Source organism: Daphnia pulicaria, chromosome 4, assembly GCF_021234035.1.
Source record: "Daphnia pulicaria isolate SC F1-1A chromosome 4, SC_F0-13Bv2, whole genome shotgun sequence".
NCBI lineage: Eukaryota > Metazoa > Arthropoda > Branchiopoda > Diplostraca > Daphniidae > Daphnia > Daphnia pulicaria.
In genome coordinates, this window is record NC_060916.1 from 13,678,861 (window position 1) to 13,700,528 (window position 21,668).

Consider the following 21,668-nt stretch of genomic DNA (forward strand, 5'->3'; position numbering starts at 1 on the left):
GTCGTGTAGGAGCCACGAACGAGCTTGAAAGGTTAACCATCTTTTTCCTCCCCCTAGTCCGGCTGCATTGATCAAACACGAGCGAAAAAAAAATATCATTCACGAACAGATGGAATGTATTATAAAAAGCCTTTTTGAAAAATATTCCAAGCTCATCACAAAGGCAGCCGAATCTTTTTCATAAAAAATATATTCATATCGCAAAAATGGAACTTTATCGACCAACACCTTACGGTATGTTCCATTCATTTCTTCGTCCGTGACGTCTACACACAATGTGTACAACATATTTCTGAATTGGGTAAGAAATAATTCCAACACGAAAGATGACCGTCGTCTCCCCTCCGCGCCCTCAGGTGTCAAACATTCATGGCGAGGAGGAGCCTATCTCTAGTCTTCTCTGTAAGAAAATATATTCGATATTCAGTCTGCACCAAGGTGTGTCGTTGCCAAGACGCTCCATAGTTACACTCCCGGTTAATATATTATTTTGTGCTCTAGTGTGTGTGTGTGTGTATTGTTTTCTCTTCACATTTTTCGTGTGTGATTAAAAACACGTTGCAGTTTCCTTTTGGAAAAAAGAAAATTTCCTAATCATTTTGTGTTTTTGTGGTGAAATTGTGTGGTGGACCGGAACTCTCTCTGACGGAACACATCCTGTGGCTTCTTCCACACACACGCAGGTGCAACTGTGTGCATTTCATAATAGAATATAAAGGATATATATATATACCTCGAGTGTGTGTGTGTAGTGCTCATCACGTCATCACCAAATTGATTCGATGAGTGACTGGCTAAGGAATTTAGTAACCACTTTTCGAGTTTTTGTCTGTGATCGTAGAATTATCGTTGTTGTGTTAGAAAAACCGCCAACCAGCAACGTTATTTCACGAATATAATTATCCAGGTATAGTATAGTAGTAGGTAGTAGCATCGTGACTTTTGCAGACGACGTTTCAGCACGAAATGTGTGTGCTGCATGTCGTTTATCGGTTGATTTATTTTTGACACAACAAATAACCAAACGTCACGAAACGGATAAACAGCTGAAATATCTCATCGTGATATTCAACTCGAGTCTCATATCGAAATAAAACACATGAAAAAGATTTTCACGTGGAATCAATTGTTCACCCACATTGTCTGCCGTGTGTTTCCCCCCTTTTTGTACATGTAAAACTAAAAATAGTTTCTTCTTTTTTCTTTTAAAGATGTAATAGCTAGGCGCCAAGCATTCAAACAACAGTCACGAGGAATAGCAGTAAATAAATACAACGCAGGTATATCCAGGAAGAAGAAAAAAGGCCCAAAAGTTTATTTGACGATATAAAAAGAAAAAAGAGTCAGCAGTCGGTACACCGCGTGATTTTCTCTCCTCTCAAAGAGACACGCGTCTAAAAGGTAAAAAAAAAAATAACTGGGTCATCTCCGTCGTTGTGCGGTTGTCTCACGTCAAACATTTTTCTTTAAAAGTTAAAAAAGAGTTTTCAATTTTCGTACTAAAGTTTTTTGAACTCTCGTAACCGGTTGAAACGGTAGCAATCATGTAACGTCGTTCAATCGACAGTCTTGTTGTAAAAGAAAAAACTTGTTATCCAGTTTTGAACGAACGAACTTGGTTGTTACATTTTGTCCGAGTTGAGCAGCAGCAGCAGCAGCAGAGTTCAACAACAACAGCACGAAAAAACCTTTGCCATCCCAAAAAAGGGGGTTCTATAATATGTTTCGTTTGTGTGTATATTACCTCTACTACTATACGTCTATGTGTGTAGAAAGGTGAAAGGGGTGGGTTTTTTGTGTCGTGAACCGCTCCCGAAGATCGCCCCGGGGTGTTGTTGGGAAAAAAAAGAGGGTTAGAAAAAAAAGAAGATGGTGGAGACTGGCTGGCTGGCCCCTGTCTGTGTTAACACACACAGAGCGCCTTATATGCATATGGTTGTGTGGAGGAACCGTTGTATATAGCCAGAGCCAGCAGGTGCGTCCGCGTGTGTGTGTAATCATCGAAAATGTAGGTAGAGAAAAAAGACGCTGAGAGAAGAGAGAAAAAGAAATGTGTGTGTATACATCTACACCACATATACATATATAAGAATATATACGACCTAGTCAGCAGCCAAGGGGAGAGAGAAGAAACAACTAGCCGAATATTATATAGCCGAGACGACGACTCTCGACTCTTTTTCGGGAGGGAATCCAAAAGTGGGCTGAAAAAAAAAAGAAAAAGATATTGAGGTCGCGAGCTGTTAGACGCTGTGTTGTTGTTGTTGCTTTTATTCTTTTCAACTACTTCCTTCTTCGCAGTTTTCTTTTTTTATTTTATTTTGAAAATTCCATTTTTGGCGGGTTATGTAATTTATTTTAAAAAATTTTCTTACAGGAATCATTTTCAAGACAAAAGTTTTGTGATCCGAACAATTTTGACAGTTGAATAACAAAAAAACCGGAAGTGGAAAAAGATGTCGAGTTCAGGATGTTGATGAACAACCGCCCGTCGTCGGTAGTTCCCGGACCGTCGTCGTCGTCATCCGCCAACACCACCGGAAACCTGTCCCACCACCACCACCACCAACAACAACAACAACATTGGAGTTGCGAGTACAGGAGCCACACCTTAACGCACCTCGCCCGGCTGCTTCCGGATGAGACGGTCCTTCAGAATGTGTTGAGCGAAGCCGTTAGTGGCGGATCGGAATATGGTCAACTCATCGTCATCTCGGCCGACCTCTTCCGCGCCCATTGGCTGCACATTGAAGCCGAGAAGGACGCCGATCCGGCCATCCAGCAGAACAACCACAACACATTTCTAGCCATCTTGGATGTCGATGGCCGGCCCGTCTCGGGTTTCACTCGACGCGACTTCCTGGCCTGGCTAATTCACCGGCTCGTTCACCACCACCACCATCACCACAACCAACAGCAGCAGACGGACATCAACAGCGGCGGCGTTCAACTCACCACCGCCCCTCTAACAGGTCAGAAATTCTCCTTTTCAATTTTTTGTTTTGGCTTAAAAGTAAAACAGGAAAATGGTGAAATTTTTTTTGATATAATAACAGTAATAATGATGATCTTTTTTTAACAACAACAAAACGGCGGATTGACACAAATGAATAGGCGCCGACGACATGAATGAGAGATCATAAAATGATGAATGGTTTCAATAGACTACGATGAAAGAAAGGAAATTATTTGTTCGACGGCTATTTTTTTCTTTTTTTGGTTTTTTGTTTAATTTATTTATTTTTTATTATTATTGAAAAAAAAATAATATTCAGATCTTATCAAAGATGGGTTTTCTCTTTTTCCCCTCGGACGGGAATTATTATTATACACACACACAAAAGATTCATCGACTTTTTATGATGATCGTCCTTTTAGCAGTTGAGAGTCTCCTAGAGATTTCCCCTAGATCAGAGGGGAAATTTTTATTTATTCAAGATGAGTCACGTTCCACATTTGTTTTGTTTTTTCGGTGAGAAAAAAAAAGAAAAACGATCGGTCGTTTTTTTGTCGGATTCAGCCCTTTATTGCCGTGTACTTGTCGTTGTTCCCCTTTTTTTCCACCGAAAAGGCGGCCGAACATCATCAAGTAGTTTTTTCCCTTGGTTCGTTTAGAGAAATCGAGGATGCGGAACGTCTTTTGAGGGGTGTGTCTCGTTTCCACCAACTCCCCCTTTTCTCTCCATCATCATCATCTGTGTGCGCGAAAGCGATTACGATTATAGCCAGCAAATTGTTGTAGAAATGGTCGCTAGATGGCGATGATAATGACTTGACAAATCGACCGCTAGATGTCGCTGGCGATTGACAGCTGGAAGCACATTTGAGAAGGAGGAGGGACGGACTTGATTTCAAAAAAGTAAAAAAATTCACCCGCAGGGGGTATCGGTCCTCTAGCCGTCTCGCACTTGTTTTCTCTTACTACGTGGTTTTTTTCTGTTCCCTTTTCTCTTCTCTCTTCCGTTCTTCTTCTTCTTCTTCTTCTTGTTCGTCCTATCATTCCCCTTCAGCTGAACAACTGAGCGCCGCCATCCACAAGTCGCCACCACCAGCGCCATCATGGCCAACCAGCCCAACCAGCAGCCAGTTGGTAAAAGGTAGTCGGCCAACACAAGAGTGTAGCGTCAACGTGTTGCTAACTCGTCGGGGGCGAAACCATTTTTTCGAAATATTTATTTCTTCTTCAACTTGTGTGTGTGTGTCTTGTCTGATCGACATTGCTCAAATTGTCGACATTTTTCATTCTTTTGACAGCAACAAGTTTATTCACCCAAAAAGTGTGATCGCGCCATGTTTCAACAGTGTGCCTCGTGTGTGTGAATTTTGGTGGCTACGAGTTTATTTCTTTTTTCGTTTGACAGTGAACAAAATTTGGTGTTTTTTTTTTATTTAGAAATTGTTGAGTTGTGAGTGTGTTTGTGAGCCTTAGTGTCTTGGAAATCTCCCCAAAAAGGATTTTCTTTTTTAAGTTTGACACATTTCCGCCTCAGGTAAGGAAATCAGACCGCGCCACTTGCAGTTGTATATACGAAATGTGTTTCTGCTACATTTTTGTGTGTGTGTGTTTGATTGTCTATTTTTTCCCATTTGAAATGGCGTGTGTTGTGCAGAGTGATACACTAACGGGTTGATTTCCATATGGGGTCGACCGTTGGCCACCACCACTGCTGCTGCGTAGAGAAAATGTTACGACAATCGAAAAAATGTTTGTGTTGGTGTCCCTTTTAAACTTGTTATCCTATTTGGAGATATTTTCTCTCGAATCTTTTATTTCTACCAATATGGCGTACACACACATAACGAGTTTTTTCTCGGCCCTACCCACCACCACACGGCCATTTTTTTCCTTCGACAACGGTCACTCGAGGGGGGCCCTACATGTGCCGGCCATATGGGGTCGACCTTGATTCTCTTCTCTTGTTTGTTTCAAACATCCAGCGGAAGTTTTATTTTTTCGACGGATGGGGGACCCGTTTTTTTTCATGAAATATGATCATCTCTCTTTCACCCCCAGCAGAAAAATTATTATTTTTAATTTTAAAAGTAGAACGCCGGTCAGGTCGTCGTCGTTGGTCGAGGTTTTGATTATTTTATTTTTCGACTCGGTTTCTGTGTCGTATCGGTCAGTTAATCAGTTGGGAAACGGACCGCACGGCCGTTGCTTATTTATCGGGATTGTGTCTGATGTGTCTGTTTGAGGTAAATGGGGCGTGGCCAGTTGCGAGGTGGAGAAACACAGACACACACACACGAAAATGATTTCGACGGCGTGTTTTTGGCTACTGCCCTTATGGCCGACTGGTGTAAAATAGCCACCGTCTATTTTACTTTGAAAAAAAAAGTAGAGCATCCGCCGCTCCTTTTCGGTGCGGATGGATGGATACCAGCTGTACACTACCCCCCACACCCACACACATTTTTTCCAGATAAAAGTTGAACCATGTTTCTTACAAGTGAAATTACAAACCACTTGGAGAAAAGAAAAGAAAGAAACAAGTTGATATAAACCAGACGCGCCAGACGCCAAAAATATGTTTCTTATGATTCATGATTGGTTAGAGTGAGGAAAAACGAGGCCAAACGGATAATGAACACATTTTTTTTTTCCTTTATTATTCTCTTCGAGTGTGTTGTGCGCAAAAATTATTCTTTTTTAAAAAAGAATAAAAGAAAAATTTTGTTCTGTTCCCCCGACTGCGCACTTACCGTTACCAGCCGCAGTGTGTTACGGAGTTAGCGCGTGAACAAAATGGAAGAAGAAGAAGAAACAGCACGTAGCTGCACTTTTCTTCTTCTTCTTTTATTTTTATTGAATTTCCTCTTTTTTTTTTTTCTGTGTGAATTTATTCTTTTTTTTTTCGTAGCGACTAGCGACACAACAAACAGCTGACCGACCGACCGAGAACGGTTTGTGTCGTCGTTACGGAAGCACGATGAACCCGGTCCCGCGTCCGATTTTTATTTTTATTTTATTTTATTTTCTATTTTTTTGGGTTGTTGCATCGTGGCGTGCCCATGGGTTTATATATTTTTGAAAAAATAAAAAAAATCCTTGAACTTGGTTGCGTTTCGGCTCGCTAGGTGGCCACGTTGACTCAATCACCGGCGGCGCCCCCCACCAAAACTGGCGGGCGCCTTCTAATCTTTTTCTCTTTTTTCCCAGCTGGTAAAACTTATAAGATAGGGGCTAGACTTTTCTTTCTTTTTTTTCCACCGATAGCGTGTGTGTGTGTGTGACTGTGAAGCCCCACGTGTGTCAGTAGTAGTTAGGAGTTGTTTGACTGTCACAGTCCTTGGGTGAGCCCCGTCGTTTCAAAGTCTCTTTTCTCGGCACACACATTTTCTACTTGGCAGTTGCAATTTCTCTCGTGTGTTTTCTGTGTTTTATTTTCTATTTGATCAATCTGGAAGTTTGTGTGCGTTGTGAGCCCGTTTTGGAATATCGAAAACAATTGACGATATAGTGTCCCGTTTTTTCCCGCCAAAAACTAACACCAGAAACCAGTTGGATTTGACACATCTCACACACGAAGGAGCGCCATCTTTTTCGCGTTTGTTTTGTTGTTGATGTGCGCCATTTTTTCGGTCGGTAGCGAAATCATTCAGGTGAGAAAACACACACACACTCGAAGCTATCGAGATGCTTCAATTTCTTTTATGAATAGAAGAAAAATAAGACCGACAGACCGTGGTGGAAAAACATTTCACACGACGGATGGGCTACTAATCGGCCATTCAATCGTCTCACTCGACTTGGCAAAGAAAAAGGAAAAAACAATCGATCGAATTCCGGATTTCATTTTTCTATTTTCCCCATTCAAAAAATTTATATTTACCTTGAGAAAAGATCAGAAAGAACAAATGGATGAAAAGAGACCCTCCTCTTTTTTCTTTCCATCTTTTTTGGTCACGCACTCCAAAAAAACATTCTCTCCGCCATTGTTCTTAACTTTCTTGCGTCCACTTTTCTTCCTTCTCCCGCCAAAAAAGTTGAAACATTTTTTAAAAACAACATTTTGAACGGTTGTGTGTGTATATATTTAGGGGTTGTTTCGAAACATTTCAAAAACCTATCTGACAGCAGCAGAAAAATAGTTTTATTTTATTTTCCACTCAAATGGAGAGTTGAGGGGGAGGTTTTTTTGAATTTATTACGGAAACTACTACAACCACTACCACTTCTTTTGTAGAGAGGGGGGGGGACGGAAGCTTTATTTCTAGACCTGTGTGGAACTTTTATTTTTAAATATTTCATTTTCTACCTGGGGTTAAATAAAAAGATAGTAGAAGAGAGACTCTTTGGGGTTCATCCAGCAAGAGAGAGAAAAAGGGGGCGACCTGATTAGTGTGAAGGGGGGGAGAAAGAAGGTGGTGTAGTGGGGGGGGGGGATAGATGAAAGGAGATTTTGTTCACCTTGCAGGTAAAATGCCTTGAAGGCATGTCTTCTTCTTCTTCTTCTCCTTTCATCCCGAAAGAAGCACAAGAAGAAGAAATAATATAAAAAAGGAGCCTCCGAGTGGTTGTTTCCAACTTGTGCATGTGCCTTCCGGGTGGGTTTCCATCCACACACATTCCTCAACTCTCTCTCGGTTGCTTTAACACACGGCCAAAGAGATTTTTTCCTTTTTTCCAACGTAGTATATACAACACACAGACAGACAACCTTTTTCTTCTTCTTCTTCTTTTATACTCTCGGATGTTTCGTCAAAAAATCAGACGCGCCCAGTTGGTTCGCAGTCGCCAACCGATCCGGTTGTTGGCCCGTCTGGCATCCATCGAGAGTTAAGATTTGTGTGTGTGTGTTTCCAGTTTTTTTTTGGTCTTTTGACCATTTTTAGACACAAAACAAATTGGTTCAAAGGGGTTTTTTGGGGGGGTGTTGGTTGACTAATTGTGGACGAGGTGTGACGCACACACACACACTCGAGTGTGCGGAATGACTCGGATGACTCTGTCGAAATGCGTCTGCTGAGAACTTGTTGCGTTTGCCAATGTCGTAGCGGCTCGAGGAGTCCTCGTCATCACCGTAAACGAAGGAAAAGGAGAAAAAGTGGCGGCGGTGGCCGTCACGGTGGTGGTGGGAGTAGCGATCGAGAGTCGGTCAGTGGGAGTGAAACCGGAGGAGTTGTTGGTGGAGCTGTCGTTGCGGCGGCATCGGCTGCAGCACAGCACAGAGCGGAAGCAGTCGATCAACAGCGGACGAGTGGCGGTGGCAGTCGACGGTCCGGTGGCGGGAGTAAACGCCGCCAGCGTGCTACTTACCGCTACGAGGTGGTCTATCGTCGTGAAGAGTTCAGTCACGACTATTTGGACCATCCAGAAATAGACGAAGAAGAAGAACAAGTCCAAAACCGCCACCACCACCAGCAACTCCCGATATTCCGGCCGGTGCCGGAAGGACAGCCAACCGATTCGCAACCACTGCAGCAGCAGCAGCAACAACAACAACAACCGTCTGCAGTCGTTCCGTTCCAGTCGGCTGATTACAGCCTTTTGAGCAATTACGGACGGCTGGAGGATTTTCATCCGCCAGCTCTCCACAGTGCCGTTCATAGCTGGGAGCAACAACAACGTCAACCACCACAACAACAACAACAACAACATTCGTGCTATAACGATCAACCTCTATATCAGAATTTCGGTGGTACTTAGTTGTTGTTGTCCATCTTCTTTTTTATTTTTACTACGGAAAAAATTCGATTCCGGCCCCCTTTTTTTTTTGGTCAGCCCAGGAACAACTGACACCATTTCTGAGCACTTCGTGCTGTCCGGTTAAGAGTAGAGAGCGAGTAGAGAGAGAGAGGTGGCGAGATGTTTGTTGGCAGGTGGCAGCACCGATTTAGGCCTCTTGAAATTACCTTTTTATTTTATTTTTTAACAAAATCTTTTTTTTTTTTTTTTCGTTTTTTAACTAGCAACTTTTATTAATAATAAAACGCAAAAAATAACGGGAGTGGCGGTCGCATTCGAACGTGCCCAGATGTTTCATTCTTTTTTTTTTTTGGCAGACGCGAAAGAAAAATTTTGTTTTATTTTTTCGGGAAACTAAAAAATTACAAATTTATTTATTTATTTTGACAGGTGGATTGACGAAGGATTTACGCGAGTACCTGACGACTCGCTTTGCTAAAGGCTCTGTGGACCATGAGCTGCAGACGACCATTCGAGACAACTTGTACCTGCGGACAGTGCCCGTGACGACTCGGCCGAGGCGGCCAGGAGAGACGGACGGACTTGACTACACTTTTCTCAGTTTGGAGCAATTCCGGCTGCTGGAAAAGAACGGATCGCTGCTCGAAAGGGGCATTTATGACGGTAAAAGAAATTCCCCCCAACTCCAACTCCGCATTCCGCAATCGATAATTTTTGCCTTAATTCAAGCGCGACGGTCCGATGGATGGACGATAGTAATTGGCATTTCGGGCTTCTGCCTTTTAAGACCCTCTATAGATGGAATTAAGTCTTACGCATGCGGCTCTTCTTATCTCTCCCTACAAAAACCCCTTCCGCTCTAGCACGTTTGAATGGCTTCTCTTCCGGATGGGATTTCATTGATTTAACCTCCTCCTCCTCCTCGTTCACCCTCCGTCCCACCTACTGAGCAAATATTTCTCCTCTTTCGGGAATTCTTTTTGAAAGAAACATTCAACAACCGCCTATGACTTTACTACGGCGACATTTGATCCGGCCGCCGCATGCTGATGAGTGTTGCAACCCAACCAGAATAGAAAAAAACAACAACGAGATAAAATAATAAATACAAGACAAGAAAGAAGAGAATGAAATACACGCCCCAATCGTGGTCGGCTTCTTTGCCGAGATCGACCGCCCGCCGTGCACTGGGCCGCATTGTCGCTACTCCGCCGGTTCTCTTACGGCGCGCCAGGAGGAGATCCTTTTCCGACCTCTACACGACGACGCCTTTCGATTCCGATAACTTTGCCACCGACTCGGCCAGCCTCTTGCAGTTACTAACAACCGACGATGACCCCAAACTAACCTTCTCTTCTTCTTCGACTACTTCTTCTACTACTTCGACTAATGACGTCACAACTGCCAATCGCACTCTATCCGCACTCAATCCCGTTTTCTTAAACTCACGATGGTCGACAGGTAGTTTGGTCGCTTTGAGTTGTCATTGTGTGTTTGTGGGTCCGGTACAACTCGCCTCTTTGTCGTCCATCCGCTTCTTTACACAACAGTCCAGTCCAACAATCCGGTCCAGAAATGTTGATTGATTGAATTTTGGTTGATCTAATTTGTGTACGGTTTTGTTATTTTTAGGGAATTATTACGGGACGCCGAAACCTCCGTTGGATTCCCCGTTGGTCTTGCCATCGACACCTTTAGCCCAGTCATCGACGACAGCGTTGCTCCAGCACAACAACAACAACAACTTGCCGTCGAGTGGTGGTGGTGGTACCACTTCATCATCGTTGCTCTTGTTGGCCGGAGCACATCCCAGCTCGGAGGGTAAACGTCGACGAAACCGCTCGAATGTGGAAGCGATGGCCGCCGCACAGAACGACGGCGATCCAGACCCCAGCAATTGCAGCGGTGGAGGAGGAGGCCTTGACCACCAACCTGTCCACTCTTCGATGCAGCATCTGAATCCATCGCAGAGGATGGGCGGCGGTGCTAACGGAGGAGGAGGAGCTCCCATCTGCAACAACAGCATAGGAGGCAGCAATAATAACATGTCGATTCCCAGTTACAGAGAAGATGGAGGTGGCGCCATGGGCGGATTATCCGAAGCCGAATTGGGACCCCTTCCGCAAAATTGGGAGAAGGCCTACACGGAACGAGGCGAAGTCTATTTCATCGAGTAAAACAATTATAAACATTTAATTCCGGATGATCTGAATGATTCAATTTATTTTTAATAACAGCCATAATACTGGAACGTCTCAGTGGCTGGACCCGAGACTGTCTAAAATCCAGAAAAAGTCGCTGGAAGAGTGCGCCGAAGACGAGTTGCCTTACGGCTGGGAGAAGATTGACGACCCGACGTACGGCACGTACTACATCGACCACGTCAATCGCAAAACGCAGTACGAGAATCCGGTGACGCAGGCCAAGAAAGGCGGAAGCAGCGAGCCTGGAACGGGCAGCAGTCCGCCAGGGCCTCCAGGAGGATTACCCACTGGCAACGCCAGCAGTACAGATTCCGGCAACAGCACCTACCCTCGCCTCAAGAAACAACAGCAACAACAGCAGCAACAACAACAATCGAACGAGAGCGGCGGAGTCGGAGGAGGAGGACACAATGGCAACAACCAACCGCCGGCCCCATTACCCAAACGCTCCAATAGTGAGTCCAGATTAAATCTCCACGGTTACGGAGGTAACTGGCGCTCTCTTTTTCTATCATTAACATTTTTTTCCCGTTCGTGATTTTTTATTTCATCTAATATTGTTTCGGGTGGATTGGACTAGTTTTAAAAATTTTCCGTTCTGACCCGGAATTCCGAACTAAACTATTTTTTAATAGTCGCCTCGTGAAAAATTTTCGGTTTAGGAGGAAAAAAATATAACCCGATGCTGAGCGGAGAGAGAGAGAGAGTGGCAATAATATCAATAACTATTAACATTTTTGTGCTTTTTAAAAAAAAGTGCCGATTGTTTCGACCTCAATTTGGTCGGAGGGGGTTGAGAGAACCAGATGAAATGTAACTTGGTGTTTAATGACGCGAGGGTATGGCGGACGAAAAGGTTTGGGGATTTTTATTTCGTCTGGTCGTTACGTCAGCCATTCGAGACGGGCTCACGCAAGTTCCGCTCTCTAATAACATTCTCGGGACCCCTTTTTTTGTTTTCGTCTTTTCCTTTTTACACGTTTCCAGCAACAATTTGGTTTTCCAGCTACCAAATGGGTTTGTGTTGGCTCGGTGATTAACAATTGGTTCTCATTTTAACCGTCTACACCCAACGGTTTTTTTCCTCAACAATTCGACGACGTTAAACCAAATTCTTATTTTATTTTTTGATTTTATTTTATTTGTCTCAGGTTACAACCGGCCGTTCTTCACGAGAAATCCGTCCGAGTTGCAGGGCGAGCGGATCTGTACGACGTTGCTCAAATCCAACCGCGGACTGGGTTTCACCATCGTTGGCGGTGACGACAGCGAGGAAGAATTCCTCCAGATCAAATCGGTCGTTCCGCACGGACCCGCCTGGGTCGACGGACGCCTACAGACGGGTAATTATAGAACTTATTCCTTCCCGCTTCCACCCACACACGAAAAAAATATGTGATGAATCATCCGATTGTGAAAAAAGAAAAATTCCGCTTTCCTCCATTGGTGGGCATCAACACCCGCATGTTGTTGACGGTTGTGGTCCCGAAGTTCTCCTCGGCCAAACACCAAAAAACAAATTTGGAACCGCCCACTTTTTCCCCTTTGATAAATGTTTTATTGTTGTGCGATTGTTACATCAGTTGAGAAATGTGTTGCGTTTCATCTTCTTATCTTTTGGAAATTTTCTGTTTCGATTTGATTTGATAAAAATCCAGGCGACGTTTTGGTGTACGTGATGGATCAGTGCGTTCTGGGCTACACCCACCACGATATGGTGAACATGTTCCAGTCTATAGCGCCGGGCCAGGCCGTTGCGTTGGAAGTCTGTCGAGGATATCCTCTGCCCTTCGACCCGAACGATCCCAACACGGAGATTGTCACCACCGTGGCCGTTGCCCAGCAGGACGGCAACAAGGGGCCGTCTCGTCCCGGAAGTGCCGACCTGCTCATGCATCAGGGCTCCTCTTCATCCGAGCATCACCACCACCACCAGGATAATAACGACATGGCTCACCGATTTGACGGTGAGAAAAAATAAGAATTCAAAATATATCCATCCATCCATTCCCGGAATGGATGGGAAAGAGGAAATTTTTTTTCTAAATTCTTCAATTTATTTATTTTGAACAAATAACCAACAATTGCGGATGTTTTTTGGTTGGTGTCTTGGTTATAACAGGTGATGAATACGGCGATGGCGGAGTCAACGGCAATCCATCAGGAGGCTCGATTGGCAAGGTTGAATTCCTGACGGTGCAAATTACCAAAGGTGCTATGGGATTTGGATTCACGATCGCTGACAGCGCCTACGGCCAGAAGGTCAAGACCATATTGGACAGGCCGCGCTGCAAGAATCTCCAAGAAGGCGACATCCTGGTTGACATTAACGGCATCAACATGAGACACATGAGTCACGGCGAAGTTGTCCAGGTAAAATATATAAAATAAATATAAAATAAATTGGAGTGGAGGATGTTGTCCAGGGAAAAAAAATAAGAAAATAATCGCTCCTTTTGCGGTTGGACTTTGGAAACACAATTTCTCGGTATTCCCGTTCGTTATTTTTATTTTATTTCATTTTTTCCGACGCAGGTGCTGAAGGACTGCGCTTGGGGTCGCGAAGCGTCCATTACAGTCCAGCGTGGCGGAGCGGCAACGCCCACGAAAAACAAGTGGAAAAAGGGTGGAATTAAAGACCAGGACCAGCAACAACAACAGCCGCCCGTCAGTCCGCGCAAACCCCCAGTCGGCGCTGGACTGTTTCGCAGTAAAACGCCCACGGCCGACCTTTACAGGTTTGTACCGAGGAAAATAAGAAAAAAAATTACATCATGTTGTTGTTGTTGTTGTTGTTGTTGTTAATGGCAGTTATTTACAGACAACATTGTGACACTTGATTGCCCACTCATTTGTTTTCTTTTCCTTTATTTATATTTTTCACAGCGCCCAGACGAAGGAAGTGGTGCCCATCAGACCGAAAACGCCACTGGTAGACACTCGCAACCGGCCCAAAACGCCTTCAATGGGAGTGGGCATGAGTGGCGGTCCGTCGTCTCAGCCGTCGTCACTGCCGGATCATTTGGAACAGCACCGGGAAATCAACCGGACACCTGTCAACGCTCTGGCGGAGCAGTTCCAGAACGGCATGAACTTCCAGGACAATAACGGAGTGGTGGGAGGTTACAACAGCCAGCAGCAGCAGCAACGGAACATGATGAATCGAAGTCGAAGTCCAGGCAGAGAACTGGACTCGCATCCGTCGATGCAGATGCACTACGAGAACGGTCTGCCGCCGGACGCTGGCTACGGTGGCATGCCCAACGGTTACCCACCGGCTTACGAGTCCGACTACGGCCGGATGGGTCAACCCTCTCGCAATGCCCGTTCCGATCCTTACGCTCCTAATCCTTACACCGGTGGATCTTACTCCATGGACGCCTCACGTCCAATGGATTACGGGTACCAAGAAATCAATTTAAATTCATTTGAATCTTTTTAATAATTTTGTTTCATTCCGTCAACAGTTACGGCTATTCAGGAATGAATGGACCGAACGTTCCGGATTATCCGGAAGAGAACCTGGGCCAGTTCCACCGTCAGGATTCCGGCTACGGCACTCAACCGCAGTCGGTGGTTGTGGGTTACAGCAACAACAATAGCAACAGCAGCAACAACCTCCTCCGTCAGAATGCTGGGCCGGGCTCGTTTGCCCCGCTCAAAGAAGGCACCAGCTTCGATCACGAATTGTCGTCGTATCCGCCCAGCATGTCGACTGGCGGCCGTCCGGATGTGGCGATGAGGAGGCCGGGTCCCAACAGCGTCAACAGCAGCGGCGGTGGCGGTGGCGGAGGAGTAGGTGGAGGTGGAGGAGGCAATCCAGCAGTCAATTCGTCGTTGGGTCAGCAATCGCTGCCGCCGCCCGGCGAGTGGATGGAAATGAACGTGACGCTCTTGAGGCACGAAACGGGTTTCGGCTTCCGCATCGTCGGCGGCACGGAAGAAGGGTCGCAGGTCTCTATCGGGCACATAGTTCCGGGCGGAGCGGCCGATCTCGACGGCCGGCTCCGAACCGGTGACGAAATCTTGGCCGTCGATCTGATGTCGGTCGTTCACACATCTCACCACCACGTCGTCCAGCTGATGGGCGCGGCCGCTCTCAACGGCCGAGTTTCCATCACGGTTCGGCGCTGGATACCCCTCCATCCGTCGTCCATCTCCCCACAAGGTAAAAGACTATACAAAATTTGGCCAATTCAAACTCCCCCCGAAGAAAAATAGAAATGGGATCAATCGACTTGTTTTGAATGAATTGATAAGTCACGCCTTTGCTCTCGATTGTGTTTGACCCACATAGATACTGGGTATCCGGGCGGAGTTGGCGACGGCAGCGGCCTGATTTACCCGTACGACGTGACTGTGGTGCGTCGCGAGGATGAAGGTTTCGGCTTCGTCATCATCTCGTCGGTGACGAAGGGCGTCTCGTTCATCGGCCAAATCATCCCTGACAGCCCGGCCAAGCGCTGCTCTCAGCTGCACGTTGGCGACCGCATTTTGGCCGTCAATCACCACGACATATCGAGGCTTCACCACGGCGATATTGTCAACCTCATCAAAGATTCCGGCTACACCGTGACGCTCACCGTCGGACCTCCTCTGGACGACACCGCCTCCAGCAACGCCTCCAACTCTCACCGGGTAAGTTTCTTTTTGCTTTCTCTCATCGGGGGCGATCTCTGATTATCTAGACCGTCCATCATCTACTATAAAAACAACGTCAAACGTTATTATTTGATGCCAAATAAAGACTGCGGCCCAATTGATCTGACATTTTTATTTGTAATCATTTTGTTTGGTGACGCTTAAATTAATTCATTCAAATGATTTTTTTTTTTAAACAAAACAAAACACATTTAATATCTAAACCATAAATAATTGAATGATTAACGGGGTGGGTTTGGTGTTGGTTAACACGATTTTGCCTGCCGTTTTTTGTTTATGTGTGTGTGCTTTTGTTTGAATCTGCTTATCTAAATTTTATTTTTAAACATTTTTTTTTTCTCTTCTCTGCCACTCTGCCACTTCCTGCCTCTTTCTGTCGCTTCCTATTTCATTTTGTTTCTTTACAAAAAAAAAGTCTTCCGATGCCATGGTAACCGCCCAAGCCTTGCCTGCTCCTCCTGCTAGTGACGGTACTAGGAGCCCCAGCAGGTATTTTATTTTATTTTATGTTTTATTCTTTTTTTCTATCTTTCTTTCTTTTTATGAAAAAACAAAACTACAAATATTTTTTTCTTCCTTTGGGTCTTTTTATTCCGTTTGCCCGAGGCATTTATCAAACTTGTTTCATTTGATTTGATATCGGGAAAAAACGTTGAAAAATATTTTTACAGTCGCTTGACCCTTTCTTCGTTCGAATCGAGTCATATTTGGTTATGAGCGATCTCCCTCTTTCGCTCCAGTCATTAATTATTCATGAGGGACCAACCGAAAAAAGATTCCGATTCTAGATTTTTCCGACTCGATTTCTTGGAACTCATTAGCCGCCCGCCTGATTATCCAGGAACCTTGACAACAACACAAAGTCAACAACAACAACAACATCAAAATTCATTTTTTTTCCTCCTCCTGTGGGCATTAATTGATAAAAGATGCGGACAATTTTTGTTTTCTTACCCTGAACTAAAAAAACAAAAAACAAATTGGTCGCGCTTTTTTTTTTCGTTTGCCGTTGGACTCGTCAATGTCTTAATCACGCCTTTTTTACACGAATAAAAAGACCCAAACAAATGCGTAATTAAGACGTCTTGAATAACTCCACCATCTTTTATTCTTTTTCTACTTTCTTGCATTTTATTTTATTTATTTTTCCTTATGGCTTTTTGTTTGAATGTGGCTTTATTTGCTGATGGGTTCATGGTTTTTACAGAATTGACGCTTATCACCAACAATATGCCTACAACCAGGAAGATCAGATCGATGGGCCGATGATTGTAAGTTTTCCTTGTCCCCCATCCGGCCGTCGTCACATTTTTATTTTATTTTTTGTTATTATTATCATTATTATTTTCAACAGAAATTTTTACTGATTTTGTCACGCTGGATTAATTTAATTGTTTTAAATTTTAGTAATTAATTTTTTTTTTTTTTTTTTTTTGAATTCTTTGACGACAGGACGGATCAGAGGCGTACCCTCCGATAGAGGAAGACCAACTTTACGCCGTGGAACTGAGCCGAGGCACCCGAGGATTTGGATTCAGCATACGAGGCGGAAGGGAATTTCATAACATGCCTCTCTTCGTTCTCCGCATCGCCGACAATGGCGCCGCCGCTCAGGATGGCCGTCTAAGAGTAAGTTAATGGATTATTACGGGCCTCCCTTTTTTGTTTTCAGGACTCGTCCACACGGACTCGATGAACTTTGGGCCTCTTTTCATATTATATCGTTCCGGAATGTGGGAAAAGTTTTTTTTTTAAGGAAAGAAGCTTTCGGATGTAAAAGATTTAATTTTTTTATTTTAATCTTTTAGGTAGGCGATCAGCTGATTGAAATCAACGGCATCAGCACCAAAAATATGACGCACGCAGATGCCATCGAGTTGATTAAAAATGGCGGAATGGTGGTCCGTCTTTTACTCCGGAGAGGCAACATCGCTCCTCCCATGGGTAATTTAAATCATAATAATTATAATAATAATGAAAATTTTTTAAACTTTCATGGAAGATAAGATATTGATATAGCGCTTTGTGTAATCATCTCTTTGGATTATAAATTAAATGCTGTTATTGGTTGCGACAGGTGAAAACGGGCAAATGTTATCGCCGTCATCGACGGGCTCTCCTACGACGCCCTCTGGCATGATGGAAATGATGAGGCCCAACAGCTCCATGGCCCAGCCTCATCACGGCTCTTACGGCAGCAACGGGCCTCTTTCTCAACTCCATCAGGCGGACAGCCGGATGCCCAACGGCATTCCCGTCGGCCACCAACAGCAACAGTCTCAGCAGCAGCAACAATTGCAACAACAACAACAACTGCAACAACAACAACAGCAGCAGCAGCAGCAGCAGCAACAATACACGGGACCACCGCCGTACATGATGGGCCCGCGCGGAATGCCCAACGGCGGCATGCGCGGACACGTTCCCGCTCCTTTGAACGTTCCGCCGAGTCAACGGAATTTGAACGGGCCTCTGAGCCACAGTTCACCGCGGGTCATTGGTGCAGCTGGCAACGTGGTTGGCGACTATTACTGGGGTTCTTGAAATTCAGAACTACAACAACAACAACAACAACCATTTACAATTTTTCTTTCCTCCTTGACATGACATAATTGACAATCGATCGAACAAATCGCGCTCTTGTTCTTGGATGTTCTTCCACTCCAACACGCCCCTACTCCTCCTCCTCCTTTCCAAATGTTACAATTTTTGTTTTGAAACCAACACACACACACACACACACGCGATCCGATAAAAAGAAGACAAAAAATAAGTTTGTTGCGTGTCTCCGTGAATAATTTGTTACGACTAGAGAAATAATACCGTTGGGGCCACCATTTAATCAACGATTCCGACCTTTCTTTTTTCCCCAAGTGCCTCTGAAATATTTGACTCGAATTTTCTTCTTTTTTTCTCGTCTTGCCTTCTAGAGTGATTGATCTTACATAACTATTTCGACCACCCCCCCCCCCCCCAATCTATTGTAATGTAAATAATAATTTCCAACCCCCTATCATGGCCAACCAAAGAATGATTGTAACCATCGACTTTATTCCTCTTCCTTTCATTCTTGCTAATTTGCTAAAGAAAAAGAAAAATGAAAAAAAGAATCTTCCTCCTCCTCTTCTCTTGTACTCCCGAAAATGGTCGGTGTTGTGTTGACACGGGCGAACGAAGCAGTTATCACGATCTCAAGTCACCCAAACAACATGAGGACGACATTCAAATTCATTGCAGCTTTTCAATCCTTTTTCTTTCTTTCTTTCTTTCCCATTTAGAAACGAAACACACACACGACATTCACAGACAGATACTTTTTGGAGAAAAAAGAATTCACCTTGAGACAGTGTGGCCTTGATAGCGACAAGTTGACGAAACAATTTCTCCCGACAAACGCGCAATCGTCGACCAAAATATAAAATTTTTTTAAAAAAGTCTGTGTGCGTGGAAGATCGCGGGGTATAAAATATCATTTCCTCGATGCCTCGTTTGCTGCTTTGTCGGTTAGGGAAAAATATTCCGAAATCAATCATCGTATCTTCTTGTCTCGCTACCCTCGGATTCCCGCTGTTTGACAATAGTATTACGTAACTGACACGAAGAGACACCCACCTGCTTTGTACTTTTTTTTCAGTTTTAATTCAGTGACCGATTTGTTAAGGGAGAAAAGAGGAGAGAAAGAAAAAAAAGGACACGACAGAAAAACCTGTACTTTTTGGCTAATTTGACTTGGGAAAAAAAGATTCTTATTTTCCCCTCTGAAAAAATTTCGCCTTTGACGAGACCAGATGTTCGAGAGAGAAAAACGAGTTTTTTTCTTTTTCTTTATCATTTTAAATAGCGACCCCCCCCGTTGTATGTGCGGCCTTTTTAAAAAAAAAAATTTTGTGGTCGGGTGAGTGATTTGTGTGTGTTTTTAAAATTTCAATTTGACCGCGCCGTGCTCACTGTGTACGCCTTATATGAACTATTATCAATTATTATGACATAAATAATTTTGTTTTTCTGTTGATTTTTTTTTGTCTAAAAATTCGCCCATCAGTATATTTTGTATAATGTCACGGAATTTTCACCCTCTTTGATGATTGAGCTCTAAAAAATAATTTTTTTGATTATTATTATTATCATTATTTTGTGGGGGGGTGAATCATTCTTTTTGGAAAAGAAAAGAAAAATTATCGTTTTGCAATGACATGGTTCGTGTACAGTCTTTAATAGCTGTGCCAATTTGAGTTTTGCCCCGTTTATAACAACAAACAATTCATTTAATTATTTTTATTTTTGAATTATTATTATTATCCTCTCTTATGCAATCATTAATTTTGTATGACTGGAGATTCCTATTATCTTCCATGCAGAGTTGAGAAAAAAAAATAATTTTTTTTGTTGTTGTGTGTATGTAAGTGTGGGAGACATATTTCTCGACTGTTCATGTGGAAATTTCTTGTTTTTTGGACGTAAAGAAAAAATAATTGTTTCTTTTGTTTTCTCTCGACGATCGTTATCAAATGAGAAAGAAGAAAAAAAAATTACAAAAAAAACCTGAGATTTTAAAATAAAGAAAAAAGAGTAAAAAACTGGTTGATGGATCTATCAATTCTTATTTCAAACAGCCCTTATTAACCGAGCATATACACAGCACATCATATAGCCTAGTTGCACATTTTTTTTAGTTTTTTTTTTTAGTTTTCCCATGCTATTGAAATAAAATTTCCGGTCGGGTGGATCTGTTGGAAAAAAACAAAAGATTGGGTCCACACAGACGATGTCGCCAACTGATTTCTACCGTCTCTTTCGAACTGACAAAATATATACTAAATCAAACAATCAAAAGAAATGTTAATCTTGTATAGTGTCCACCAACCAGCCAATTTGTTGGTCCCAGAATGTGAAACATTTTGTTGTCGACATTTCCAATGATGGATATCGATACATATCGGACAAACTGACAAGAGAATGAAGCTAAACAAAAAATAAAAAGGGTTCTCTCTCAATTGAGTCTGCTCTTCCGTCTGGATGATCCGCCATCCAACCAACCAACACACACACACACAATGTTCACCCAATTGATCCCTTTTTTTCTTCCAACGGTTCAAAACTCTGCATCCCCCGATAAGAAAAAGGATCAAACATATTTGATATTTTTTCTTAGCTCTACTCTTATTCCTATGCGAAAGGGGGGAAAATGGCGGCTGATCCGCAGAAAAACCGTCGGAGGGCCAAGGATCAAATGGCAATATTTAGACAAGCGCATAGTGTACAGTTCTTTCTCTCTCTTCTGCAGAGGATCTATACCGAAAAGAATGCGCAGCTCACAAATAAAAAGAAGGGGGGGGGGGGGGACTAAACAACAACGAGAGAAAAAAAGGGTCATGCGATACGTCCGGTATGTTGTTTTGCTGGCCCATCTCGACCAATATATGCACACGCCGAATAAAAATTCACAACGCAAAAGCTCCGAGATTTCTTAAGACACAGACGGAGTTATTGGTCAACTCGTCGTGCATTTTTCACTTGGAAATAAAATAAAAGAAGTTTGCAGTTGTCTGTCCGCTTATAACACACAGGGAGACAGGACGTTGTAAAAAATCAAAAAAGGAATCCAACAGGTGTGGATGATGAAGAAAGAATCCAGCCCCGAAATAGTATAATCGCGCGCGGAGTATTTCGAAATTTCAAAAAATAACTCATCGACTATCTGTCACAGAAAAGTTTCCAAAGTTTTTGCACACGAACGTATATGTATATACGACATAGTTGGTTGTTTTCCATCATATGTAGTATATAGCTTCCAGCCAGGTATATAATGTGTATAAATATAGCAGTCTGCTGGTCTATACACGCGGAAAGATAAATGGCCAAAATTCCACAAGAGGTTCTCTCTCTCTCTCTCTGCTCCCTTCGCTCTTCAATCACTAACCCCCTCTGATTCTCTATATGTACATGACGGACAGCTAAATCGTTTTGCTCGACACGACGGTTCCCTTGGATTCTTTTTCATTCTCTTGTTAATTCTCAATAGCAAATACTCTTTCTTGTTCTTTTTAATTTGGAAAGGAATAACCGGTGGAACAACACGAAAATTTTGGAATTGACACAACTCACCAATCAAGTCGACATTTCACGAATGTGTACGTATGTATTATTTC

At 43.4% G+C, this 21,668-nt stretch overlaps 1 protein-coding gene across 5 annotated transcripts; it reads left to right on the forward strand.

Moving 5' to 3' along the window:
• The first annotated feature begins 426 nt into the window (after window positions 1–426).
• On the forward strand, window positions 427–20,028 carry LOC124336863 (membrane-associated guanylate kinase, WW and PDZ domain-containing protein 1-like). Of its 5 annotated transcripts, XM_046790740.1 has the most exons (17): window positions 427–907; window positions 2,378–2,972; window positions 9,083–9,316; window positions 10,286–10,826; window positions 10,891–11,345; window positions 12,009–12,200; window positions 12,516–12,824; window positions 12,980–13,230; window positions 13,393–13,595; window positions 13,744–14,259; window positions 14,325–15,025; window positions 15,155–15,495; window positions 15,935–16,008; window positions 16,727–16,790; window positions 16,972–17,148; window positions 17,328–17,463; window positions 17,597–20,028. In XM_046790740.1, the coding sequence occupies exons 2-17, from the start codon at window positions 2,471–2,473 to the stop codon at window positions 18,061–18,063; spliced, it is 5,163 nt and encodes a 1,720-aa protein (XP_046646696.1). In that variant the 5' UTR covers window positions 427–907; window positions 2,378–2,470; the 3' UTR covers window positions 18,064–20,028. The 5 variants fall into 5 exon arrangements, with proteins under 5 accessions (XP_046646696.1, XP_046646694.1, XP_046646692.1 ...); XM_046790738.1 differs by lacking the exons at window positions 427–907; window positions 2,378–2,972 and adding an exon at window positions 7,929–8,645 and having other exon boundaries at window positions 10,891–11,312; XM_046790736.1 differs by lacking the exons at window positions 427–907; window positions 2,378–2,972 and adding an exon at window positions 7,930–8,645.
• The last annotated feature ends 1,640 nt before the right edge of the window (window positions 20,029–21,668 follow it).

Excerpts from the sequence above, each read along its gene's own strand:
- LOC124336863 (XM_046790736.1), top strand. The coding sequence starts at position 7,961 with ATGCGTCTGCTGAGAACTTGTTGCGTTTGCCAATGTCGTAGCGGCTCG. Across the intron at positions 13,231-13,392 it reads GTCACGGCGAAGTTGTCCAG|GTGCTGAAGGACTGCGCTTG; the intron begins GTAAAATATATA and ends TTTCCGACGCAG. Across the intron at positions 15,496-15,934 it reads ACGCCTCCAACTCTCACCGG|TCTTCCGATGCCATGGTAAC; the intron begins GTAAGTTTCTTT and ends ACAAAAAAAAAG.